This window comes from Tachysurus vachellii, chromosome 23, assembly GCF_030014155.1.
Source record: "Tachysurus vachellii isolate PV-2020 chromosome 23, HZAU_Pvac_v1, whole genome shotgun sequence".
Taxonomy (NCBI): domain Eukaryota; kingdom Metazoa; phylum Chordata; class Actinopteri; order Siluriformes; family Bagridae; genus Tachysurus; species Tachysurus vachellii.
Genome location: NC_083482.1, coordinates 14780405 through 14792578, shown reverse-complemented (window position 1 = coordinate 14792578; position 12174 = coordinate 14780405). Strand labels below are relative to the sequence as shown.

The window sequence follows — 12174 nt, the reverse complement described above, 5'->3', positions numbered from 1 at the left end:
GAAACAGAATTAGTGTAAAATGATCCAGCAAGGTTGGAAAGTGGCTTCAGAGGCCTTGAGCGTGTGGCGATGCTCCCATCTAATGGTGAATCTTTGTAACTGAAGACAATAATAAAAAAAAAGGCTTGTCAGATTGATTCAGAAGCTATAATGAATATTTAAAGTTCTCGATTCATGAACACCGAGCGGTTCGTGGAACGACGGCGAAAGCTTTCGTTGTCGTTTCATTTTCGTTGAAACGATTCGGATCAGAATACGCCTCGGATCGTATCGCACGGCATCGTATCCGATCGTATCGGATCGAATCGTAAGGTGTCGTGTCCTGTTGTGTCGTAACGTATCAGACCGTATCGCGTTATATATATCACACAGTATCGAATCGTGTGGCACGAATCCTAAATTGTATCGTGGTATCATACCGTATCGTATCATATCGTGTTGCCTTTTCTCGTAGAATATCGTATCACATTGTATCACACAGTATTGTATCGTGTCACCTTTCATCATATGGTATCGTATCCTAGTGTTTCATATGAATCGTATTGTATCATTTATCATATCATGTGGTAGAATATAGTATTGTATTGTACTCTATTATTGTTTCAGTCACAAGTGTGTGTGTGTGTGTGTGTTGTAACAGAGTGTGTTGTAACGTTCAGATTATTTGCTATGGCTTTAAAACGCTTTAACATGCACTATTTCGATGGTTTATTACTTGTTAGAGATCTATAACCCCAATCTGTGATGCTGAAATGTTTTATCACATCCTCTTTAGTTTAGCGATGCATCAGATGGACATCAGACGTGCTTCATCCGTTTAAAGGATTTACAGCATCAGTAACAAACACTTGTACAACATGTGGTCAATGTTAATTTAATGGACCTAAACACCCTTGTTCTTGTGTAATATATACAGGTTATGGTGTTGGTCTGTGTGCATGTGTTAGAGATTAACCCTGTTTCTTTAACACACCCCACTAAAGCGCCTCGTGTCATTAAGATGTGTGTCGTGTTGAAATCCTGCCCTGATTTCATCTGAAGTCTCCAGCTTCACCTCACAATCGTCTCCGACTCCCTGCGCGTCCTGGACACCGTGTGTGGCGATGAGGATTTTGAAATGCATATTTGTGGTCAAGTTCGTGGCTCTCGGTTTCTCTCCCAGGAAGGTTGCAGAGGTTCGACACGTGCTGGAGCTGAGAAGGAAAATCTCTGGAGGGGTGAAATGGGTCAGGGATCAGATGATCCTGCTAAAGTGATCTCTCTCTCTCTCTCTCTCTCTGTCTCTCTCTGTCTCAGTATCTCTCTCTCTCTCTCTGTCTCAGTGTCTCTCTCTCTCTCTCTCTCTCTCTCTCTCTCTGTCTCAGTCTCTCTCTCTCTCTCTCTCTCTCTCTCTCTCTCTCTCTCTCTCACACACACACACACTTTCCCTCTCTCTCTCTCTCTCTCTCTCTCTCTCTCAGTGTCTCTCTCTCTGTCTCTCTCTCTCTGTCTCTCTCTGTCTCTCTCTCTGTCTCTCTCTCTCACTCTATGAAGATTATAGAATTCTAAGATTACAGACAAATTAAATTAAAATAAATAAAAAGTGACAGAACATGAAAAAATAAAACCCATGCACGACGTGTGAAAAGAAATGAAAATCCTTTTAAGTACTGTATGTGAAATGAAGTGAAAAATACGGTGGCTTAGTGGTTAGCACGTTCGCCTCACACCTCCAGGGTTGTGGGTTCGATTCCCGCCTCCGCCTTGTGTGTGTGGAGTTTGCATGTTCTCCCCGTGCCTCGGGGGTTTCCTCCGGGTACTCCGGTTTCCTCCCCCGGTCCAAAGACATGCATGGTAGGTTGATTGGCATCTCTGGAAAATTGTCCGTAGTGTGTGAGTGCGTGAGTGAATGAGAGAGTGTGTGTGTGTGTGCCCTGTGATGGGTTGGCACTCCGTCCAGGGTGTATCCTGCCTTGATGCCCGATGACGCCTGAGATCCCCGTGACCCGAAGTAGTTCGGATAAGCGGTAGAAAATGAGTGAGAGAGTGAGTGAGTGAGTGAGAGAGTGAGTGAGAGAGTGAGAGAGAGTTAATACATTTCCCCAGATTAAAAAGTCTTGACAAAAATTCTACAATCTGGACACTAGATGGACCCAAATCTACTTGATACAAACGTTGCGACAACGCGCGATAGTTTGGATTGCTTTCCGACTGTGATTTCCGACACCTAGCTTCCACATGGCAGTGCGTGTTCCTGAGCTGTAGAAGCGGTCGGTGTTTTTCTTTAATCTCGCGATGGGGAAGACGAAAAACACGAGGTTTAAGACCCCTCCGGATGGACGGCCGGTAAAAGCTCTGAAACGCGCCGCTGTAGATGATGAAGATGATGAAGAGTCTCCGTATGCAGAATTACTTGAAAAGGTAACAATTTTTTTCCCTATCCGTATTTTGACAAATCCAGCCTTCTCGGTTCTGATTGGCTAGTATGACCTCTTGTCTGCGCAGTGATTGGCTCTTAATGTAATTTGTCAAGCGGTCTGTCAATCAAGCTCTGTCGTTGACCAATCGTAGCGATAGGGGCGGGGCGTGTCGGAAAGTGGGTGGGAATACGGCGAGTTTTCGCTAAAAGTGGCACAATTTTATTACATTTAATGTTAATTAACGCATTAAAAAGGTTCATTTAGTCCAGTTATCAAAACTAGCAGCCCGACTTTGTTGAAGTTCTTTCATTTATTTATTTATTTATTTTAAATATATTAATTTAAATATATAAAAAATAAATACATTTCTGTGTTAAATTTGAACAATAATTAAGAGTAAAAGTAATAAATTAATAAAAAAAAATCTCTAATTTACATTTAATGAACGTAAAAATAGAACAGAATGATTTGCTTTTACACTTTTTCACTGTCAAATTATTTCACACTACAGAAGATATTACTGTGTATATAGTGTGTGTGTGTGTGTGTATATAATGTGTGTGTATATTTATATATTGTGTGTGTGTGTTTATATATATATATATATAGTGTGATTGTTAATATATATATTGTGTGTTTGTGTGTATATTTATATATATTGTGTGTATGTGTGTGTATATGTATGTGTATATATATATATATATATATATATATATATATATATATCCCTGCCCTGTATACCTGACCTCCTGCCTCTGTCTGTCTCTCAGTTGCAGAGTCCAAGTGCAGATACACGTGAGTATGCGTGTGCTAGTATTTCCCGAGTGGTTCAACAAAGTCAGACAATCCCGGGCTTCCTGCACAGAGACACAGTGAGGAGGTTAGCGACGCTTCTTCTGGACAGCAGCCTGGCGGTCAGAGAGACAGCAACCGGAGCGCTCAGGTGCAGCACACTTTTACACACCTTAATGAGTCGAATAAAGTCTAGTTGTATTCCAATGACACGTCATCCGTTTAAAAATGTAGACCCCAGAACAGTTGCTAGAATTTGGTCATGTTGCTTTGCTGCAGGAACCTGAGTGCGTGTGGAGGAACAGAGGTGTGTGAGGACATGGTGAGGCTGGACGTCCTGACTCCTCTCACCACACTGCTGAACGAGGTGAGCGTTAATGTCTAGTGTGTGTGAAGAAAGACAGTTTAGTTGGGTGTAATTGGGTGTAATTTCTGACATACACCAGATTTTTTTTTGTTTGTTTGTTTGTTTATTTATTTATTTATTTTTAAAACATAGGTGTCAGTTTTCTTTTTTTTTTTTGTTGTTGTTGTTGTTGTTGTTGTTTTGTTTTTTGTTTTATTACAGTCTGTGTATAAATGGGGTCTGTAAAAACAAATGTTTATTATTAACAAAAACAAACAAATATGTGTATAACAAGTATATTAAACACGCTTTTATTTCTAACATAAATAAGCAAAACTTCAGTATTTTTTATATATATATATACATTTAGTGTTTTTTTTATATATATATATATATATATTTATATATATTTATATATATATATATATATATATATATATATATATATATATATATATATATATATATAAAACTAAATGTTTAACATTATATTATTAACTTATTTGTGTAATAATTGTTAGCACAACAGCAGCCTAAAAACTTTTACATATACATTGTATACAGAAACAAATAACTTTATAAATAACCTGAAAGAATTCTGAATTATACAAATAATAATCATAAGAGATTATAAATATAATCGATTTTTACGATTTAGGTTTAAAGGTTTAACATCAGATCAGCTGCTTCTGAGCAGAATTTGTCATTTGAACATCTGCAATAATAAATAACTTTAAATGAGACTGAAATAAATGATAAAAATATCTGTGTGTGCGGATGTGTGTGCGGATGTGTGTGCGGGGTGTGTGCGCGCGTGTGTGGATGCGTGTGTGGGGTGTGTGTGCGGATGTGTGTGTGGGGTGTGTGTGCGGATGCGTGTGCGGGGTGTGTGCACGTGTATAGTGCTGTATGGGAGACCAGCTGAGCTCCAGTCCCATGAAGAAGCAGCAGAAACCGACAGTGGAGGACGTAGCGAATGAAGCTGTGAATTTACTCTGGAATCTCTGGTACACTCCTTTAACCTGCATCTTGTTTAATGATGTAAACATAAAGTGGTGTTAATATTACTGAGGGTTTTTTTTTTTCTTTCTATACTATTAAGATTCTGATGATGATAAAGTGCTGGATTTGTTTTCTAATCTCTAAATGAATAGTTTTTAGAGCATCTTAATGAGGTGTTGTGTGATGGTAAGCTGTGTCTGTGTGTGTGTGTGTGTGTGTGTGTGTGTGTGTGTGTGTGTGTGTGTGTGTAGTGAGAGCAGCAGTACAGCCGTGGCGGTGTTTAACAGAGCAAAACTTCTGGACGTTCTTTTGTCGTACATTGAGAAACATCCACAAAACATCCAGCTTGCTCTATCAGCAGGTAAAACACACACACACACACACACACTCTCTTTCTCTCACTCACACACACACAAACACACACTTTTCATTTATAGCCCACTGTTATTAAATTCTCCATTTTCATTAGTAAGATAGTGTGGATTCATTTTCTCTTGACAGCAGCTCTGACTTTAAGGCACATCACTGGCTTATGTGTTTTGGTTTCTATGGTAACAGGCATTCACAGGCCTGCACATACACAAATCAAATAAAGTCTGTAGTTCTAGACGAAAAGGAAGGAGTCTCCGATGTCGAAGGTCACTTATTCGTGACGTTGTATAATATTAAACATGTTTGTTTTTCATGGGATGGGTTATTTAACAAACCCATACTTAGAACAACGTGTGTGTGTGTGTGTGTTTTTGTCCAGCACACTGTTTACACACTGTGACCGAGGATAACGCGGAACTGGCAGGAAGAGTGAACGGTGCTGTTTTGTCCTCTTTAGAGAAGGTGTTGCTTTCCACACACTCCAGTATGGAGCACGGTCTTTTACGCACTCTGGCTGCAGGTACGACGTGCTCGCACACACACAAGCGCACACACACGCAACAAATTGTGTTTCTTTTTAATTTCATTTGCTTTGATTTAAATCTGCTTTTAAACTTCCTTTCATCTGCATTTAGCGTCAGTCATTAGGAGTTTCTGTTTTTGACTTTTGTTAATGAAAAAAATCAGCAATTTTAATCACTAAAACTAAACATAGGTTTAGGTTGAATTTTTATTTGATTCGATTTTCCTTGAATATTCTCCAGATTCTGTTTTTTTTTAATTTCCTAAATTCAAATCTAAGGGGGGGTCACGGTGGCTTAGTGGTTAGCACATTCTCCTCACACCTCCAGGGTTGGGGGTTCGATTCCTGCCTCCGCCTTGTGTGTGTGGAGTTTGCATGTTCTCCCCGTGCCTCGGGGGTTTCCTCCGGGTACTCCGGTTTCCTCCCCCGGTCCAAAGACATGCATGGTAGGTTGATTGGCATCTCTGGAAAATTGTCCCTAGTGTGTGATTGCGTGAGTGAATGAGTGTGTGTGTGCCCTGTGATGGGTTGGCACTCCGTCCAGGGTGTATCCTGCCTTGATGCCCGATGACGCCTGAGATAGGCACAGGCTCCCCGTGACCCGAGGTAGTTCGGATAAGCGGTAGAAAATGAGAGAGTGAGTGAAATTAAAATCTAAAAAATGTCTTAAGATTTAATTCCTTATTAGACGCAGAATGGAGAAGAGAAGGTTCTCTAGTGTAATGTCCGGTGAGGTTTTAGCAAATGAACCGTAAGGCACTGCCTCGACTCGCCTTGACTCTTGATGTACTTCTCCGTTCTCTCAGGAACCGTGTGGAACCTGAAGAGCTGCCTCTCCTCCACCCGTCAGGCCGAGGCTCTCTCCGCCGTGGTCAAGATTCTTGCGCAGTGCCTCAGTCTAGACGCCGGAGCGCTGATCCCAGAGCTGTGGCAGAGAGAGTGGAGTCGCCTGAACGGAGGCTCGGATCCCGAGTCGGCTGGAGCAGACGAGCAAGAGGCCGGAGCCAGTGTGCAGGAAGAGGAGGAGATGGACGATGGGGAGATGAAGATGAACAGAGTGAAGAGGAACGGGAAAAAAATGGAAAAAGATTTTGCAGCTTTCCTGCCGGTGAGCAAATGAAAGAGTTTAGCGAAGTGTTTTACAGCTATTTAAGTGCACAAGAGGTCAGTGTTGGTGATCTGTGCTGTGTGTGTGTGTGTGTGTGTGTGTTTTCAGAGGGACAAACCGGATCTGAGGGAAGCCGTAGCACTTCTGACAGCACAACAAACCTCACTGGAGATTATCGTCAACATGTGCTGCTCAGATGGTGTGTATGTGTGTGAGAGAGTGTGTGAATGTGTGAGAGTGTGTGTGTATGTGAGAGTGTGTGTGTGTGTGAGAGAGAGAGTGAGAGATCATGCCACTTAGCCAATGTCAGCTTAGTGGTGTGTGTGTGTAGTAATGTGTGAGACAAGAGGAGAATGACGCAAAGTGACAAATATCAAGCTGTGTGTGTGTGTGTGTGTGTGTGTGTGTATAGAACCCTCTGATGATGAGTGGGAGGAGATGTCGAGCAGTGACGAGAGTGAGATTTGTGCCGACGGTGTGACAGATGGGAACAGCCTCTTCTCTCCTCTCTGCCTTTCTGCAGAGTTACACACAACACTGCTGAACTACAGCATACCACAGGAGGTGATTTTAGACGAGCTACGTAGGATAGATTAAGCATGTTAGCTGACTGCGGTAACTAAACAATATGACGTCGTCCGTATGATAGTTTCCTGTTTCTGTGCTGCAAAGACGGAGGTCGGTTTGTAAAAGTGTCAGATTTAATAGTGTGTCTACTTTAGACTCTAATCACTAAACAGACTAACATTTCATACCAAAACACACACACACACACACACAGATGAATATATCAGTGCAGAATTTCCTCAATTGTGTCAGTATTTAGAGAAACTATTATAAGATGTATTAAAAAATGTCCATAAAAGGCAAAAGGTTCACAGAGAGCTCCGGGCAACTAAATGGTGAAAGAGCTCCTTCAGCTTGGTGCTGAATTTTCCTGTAATGTAGCTCAGCCACTGCATTCCATCTGCTACCACACACACACCCGCGCGCACACACACATACACGCGCACACACACATACACACACACATACACGTGCGCACACATACACGCGCGCACACATACACGCACACACATATACACGCACACGCACATATACACGCACACACATATACACGCACACGCACATATACACACACATATACACACACATACACGCACACACGAACACATACACACATACATACAGTATACACGCACATACACGCACACACACATACACACGCGCGCACACATACACGCGCGCACACATACACGCACACACATATACACGCACACGCACATATACACACACATACATGCACACACGAACACATACACACACATACATACAGTATACACGCACATACACACACATACACGCACACACACATACACACATACACGCGCGCACACACATACACGCGCGCACACACATACACGCGCGCACACACATACACGCGCGCACACACATACACGCACACACACACATACACGCGCACATACACGCACACACACGTACACGCACACATGCATACACATTCACGCACACACATACACACAAACACACACACGCACACATACACACACATACACACGCACACATACACACAGATACACATACACACACAAACACACACACAAACACACATACACACACACACACATACATACACACACTCAAATTCACACATGCGCACACATACACACACACACACCCTTCTACTTTAAGATGATTGTTTATATATATATATATATATATATATATATATATATATATATACACACACACACACACACACACACACACCTAGATATATCTATCTATCTATCTATCTATATATTAATCACTATAAACTACAAGCGTTTTTCTTTCAGGTCCTGAAGAAGGCAGAGTTTCCCAGCCACGCCGCTCTGGACGTTTGCAGCCGGAATTCAGCGTGGAAGTGCCTCGTTAAGAAGTAAATACTCTTTGTTTGTTATTCGGTCATTAATTCAATCAGCACTCCATTAAATCAAAACATGCAAACAATGTGAACTCAAAGGCACCCGTGTTTTGTTCCCAGAATGCAGCGGGTGCAGTGTCGGGCTCTGACGTGTCTCCATAACATGCTGTCTGTGATGGATGTGGAGTGTTTGGGTGGAGCTGCAGGACTGCAGGCCGTCGCTCAGCACCTCTCGTCTCTCGTCTTTAGCTCGGCGGGTGAGAGAGCGATAGAGAGAGAGATGAATTCTCATATCTGATTGGGTGAAAGATTTTAATCAAGCGCCCTTAAATAAATAACACAAAAAGCGTCGTGTTCTGATACGACTCAACACGTTAGATCAGATTAAATTACGTGTATGATCTGTTACTATAGCAACGCATTAACATGGCCGGAATGTTCAACAACAACGTGGTGTTACATGTCGTTCTAACGCCGTATCGTTTCTATGATAACGTCTCATTCGAAGGGAAATAACAAACAGACGATTAAAATTTAGGGGCGTTAAGGAGAGGATGTTTATAGCTGCTATAACGTAAGCGCTAACAGGAACTAATTTGAGAACGTTAACACGCGTGTACGACGTTAAACACGATAACGTTAACACGCGTGTTGTTTGTTGTTACAGATGTTCTGAAGGACGACGAGTTCTTGGAAGCCGTAACCAGCGCCATGCGCTCGCTGCTTCAAATAATGGCCTCCAAAAATATCCCTCAGGTCAGAACACACATCGTACGCGTTCTCTCACACACAGGCTTTATTTTTAACCCTTCTGTACTTTAGAATATTTAAGAAGTATTTCATCTTAAACAGTGGCTCTCGTTTACCCGGTAATCAGTCAATGAAACGAAGCTCCTTAAATAAATCACTGAGTGTAAATAATATATTAAGGTTACATTTAGAACCAGAATTCATGCAGTTTCATTAAAAAAAAAAAAAATAATAATAATAATTTCTTAAATGTGCTATAGAATTCAAATGGAATTGAATCGAGTTTAATAAGAAAATAAAAACAAAAATTGAGCTGATGGTGGTTCAGAAAAATACATTTTAATTAGAATTTGGGATTTATTTATTTTCTTATTAGAATTTTGTTCTATCTCAGTTTTCTGAGGTGTTTCGTAGATTAGATTAGAATCAGGTTCAAACCGAAAAGCAGCCGACATTAAATACTTAGTGCAGTTTGTTCTTTTGAGATTCTGTACATCGTCATTTTATTTATTGTTTTTTTTAATTATCAATCTGGTCAGAAGCATTTTAATGTTTCAATGTTTAATTGTTGAAAACATAAAATATACGTTTTATACATTATCGATAATTAAATAAAAATGTGTCTCTTTCTGGATCTTTTGTCTGAGAGAGCTTTACGTCTGTCTGTTTCCCCCTCACACACTCTCTCTGTCCGTCTGCCTGTCTGTCTTTCTCTCTGCTCACGGACTATTTCTGTCTGTCCCCCTCTCTCTTTCTCTCTCTCTGCTCACAGCCTATTTCTCTCTGTCTCTCTCTCTCTCTGTCTGTCTCTCTCTCTCTCTCTCTCTCTCTCTCTCTCTCTCTGCTCTGTCATTTTCTGTCTTCTCTCTTACTCTCTCCCTGCTCATGGCCTATTTCTGTCTGTCCCCCTGTCTGTCTGTCTGTCCCTCTCTCTCTCTCTCTCTCTGCTCACAGCCTATTTCTGTCTGTCCCTCTGTCTGTCTGTCTGTCTCTCTCTCTCTCTCTCTCTCTCTCTCTCTCTCTCTCTGCTGTCATTTTTTGTCTTCTCTCTCACTCTCTCCCTGCTCATGGCCTATTTCTGTCTGTCTGTTTTTCTGTCTGTCTCTCTCTCTCTCTCTCTCTGCTGTCATTTTTTGTCTTCTCTCTCACTCTCTCCCTGCTCATGGCCTATTTCTGTCTGTCTGTCTGTCTGTCTGTCTGTCTGTCTCTCTCTCTCTCTCTCTCTCTCTCTCTCTCTCTCTCTCTCTCTCTGCTCTGTCATTTTCTGTCTTCCCGCTCTCTTCCTCTCTTTGTCTGTCTCTCACTCTCTTTTTCTGCCTCTATGCTGTCATTTTCCGTTGTATAACAAAATTGTATATAAAAAAAATTTCATAGAATTTCAAAACTTTTTATGTCTTAAATTAATAACAACAAATAAAAATTGCATCAATATCTATTGTAATGTTACTGATATTTAGCAGACAATCTGTCACGGGTTCTGTGAATGTTATCAAGCGCATTGTTGTGTGTGTGTGTGCGCGCAGTGTATGAGCCCACAGCAGTTGATGAGTGTGTGTGAAGCAGCACTGCAGTGTGATGTGGTGAGCGTCAGGGTGAATGTTCTGGCCATTCTGGGCATCACAGGAAGCACGCTGGCTAAAGACAAAGGATCTGCTGAGACGCTGCAGGTGAACGTCTTCGCTTATTGTGGTTTAATCCAGAATCAGTAATAAAGCTTTATGATGAGTTTTCTTCTTATCTTGACTCCGCAGCTGATAGGAAACGCACTGCTGAGCGTAGTGTCCAAAGACACGAGTCTGGTGGCGTGCGGTGAAGCTCTGGACGCTCTGTTCGACGTTTTTGCAGACGGCGAAGAAGCAGAACAGGCAGCGCGAAACATCAACCTGCTCGCTGCACTTAAATCCCTGCAGCCTGCGTTTGCTGCCAAGGTACACACACACACACACACACACACACACACACACACCTAAGATCGGTTTACGTTGTGTGATTTTTGCTTTTGCTGTCTACCTGATGGCAAATGATGGCAGATGTGATCGTAGATATTTTTTAATCGTCGTACATCAGTTGAAATCTCACAGGCTTCAGACGTAATAATTCACTGTGGTTTTGCTCAGCAGATCCGAAAGGAAGGCCGAGGGACCTACAGCCCGGATCAGCTGTGCGTCCTGGACAACGTCAAGATCAACCTGCGCAGGTTCATCGGCTACCTAGAGTCGCTGCGGAAGAAATAACGAACCCGGGAAAGAAATCGGACATGACGGACTTGACTGAAATAAAAAAAATGTGAGGTTTTGGAGTTTAAAGCTCCAGTCAGGAATCTGTAGAACTGGCAGGCCAGTTTTTGTGTGACTGCAGTTACAGAAAACAACAGCGTGTGTGCTCTAGTTTCTAGATTTGAGTTGCAGTTAATTTAAGAATGAGAATTCAAAAGAAAAAGTTCTGTGGTGAATAGTTTAGTGTATAAGATAATACTCTAATTGAAAAGATCTAAGAGCCTGGTCTATAGCAGCGTCAGTAGAATTAATTCTATACGTATTTTAAATATCCGCTCCGTTCCGTCAGTCACTCGGTTTATTTTTTATTACTGTATTAATCACGAGAGTGAAATTTCTTTCCTCATTTTTAAACGGAACGTCTCAGGGTCCGCAGATCCGACTCGTTTTACAGTCTAATATGATGGGGGGGGGGAGAAAATGCTTTATTTCTGGAAACTATGTTATGTTCTGATGCAGGTTGGGGTCTTGAAGGACAAACCCAAATAATCGGCTACAAAAAGCGTCTTTTTTTTCTCTCTCTTATAGCAAGAGACAGCGTTAAAGGTAAATTTTTGAGAAAACCTCAGTCGGAAGATAAAAGCTAAAGCATGATATATGGTCCTATATATCCTATATGGTTTTATGATGTATGAAATTATATAAATATAAAAGTAACGCACTGAGTCAGATTGCAACG

At 41.5% G+C, this 12174-nt stretch overlaps 1 protein-coding gene across 1 annotated transcript in view; it reads left to right on the top strand.

Annotated features, from left to right (window-relative positions):
* The first annotated feature begins 2181 nt into the window (after window positions 1-2181).
* The window catches only part of heatr3 (HEAT repeat containing 3), an 11050-nt gene continuing 1057 nt past the window's right edge, over window positions 2182-12174 (top strand). The window contains exons 1-15 of the mRNA XM_060859525.1: window positions 2182-2400; window positions 3170-3342; window positions 3471-3558; window positions 4441-4544; window positions 4791-4900; window positions 5291-5431; window positions 6241-6542; window positions 6651-6741; window positions 6955-7106; window positions 8402-8484; window positions 8590-8726; window positions 9137-9225; window positions 10743-10886; window positions 10971-11147; window positions 11340-12174. The exon at window positions 11340-12174 is cut by the window's right edge and continues 1057 nt beyond it. Of these exons, the coding sequence (XP_060715508.1) occupies window positions 2275-2400; window positions 3170-3342; window positions 3471-3558; window positions 4441-4544; window positions 4791-4900; window positions 5291-5431; window positions 6241-6542; window positions 6651-6741; window positions 6955-7106; window positions 8402-8484; window positions 8590-8726; window positions 9137-9225; window positions 10743-10886; window positions 10971-11147; window positions 11340-11453 (2031 nt within the window). The 5' untranslated portion in view covers window positions 2182-2274 and the 3' untranslated portion in view covers window positions 11454-12174. The remainder of the gene's footprint in view (window positions 2401-3169; window positions 3343-3470; window positions 3559-4440; window positions 4545-4790; window positions 4901-5290; window positions 5432-6240; window positions 6543-6650; window positions 6742-6954; window positions 7107-8401; window positions 8485-8589; window positions 8727-9136; window positions 9226-10742; window positions 10887-10970; window positions 11148-11339) is intronic.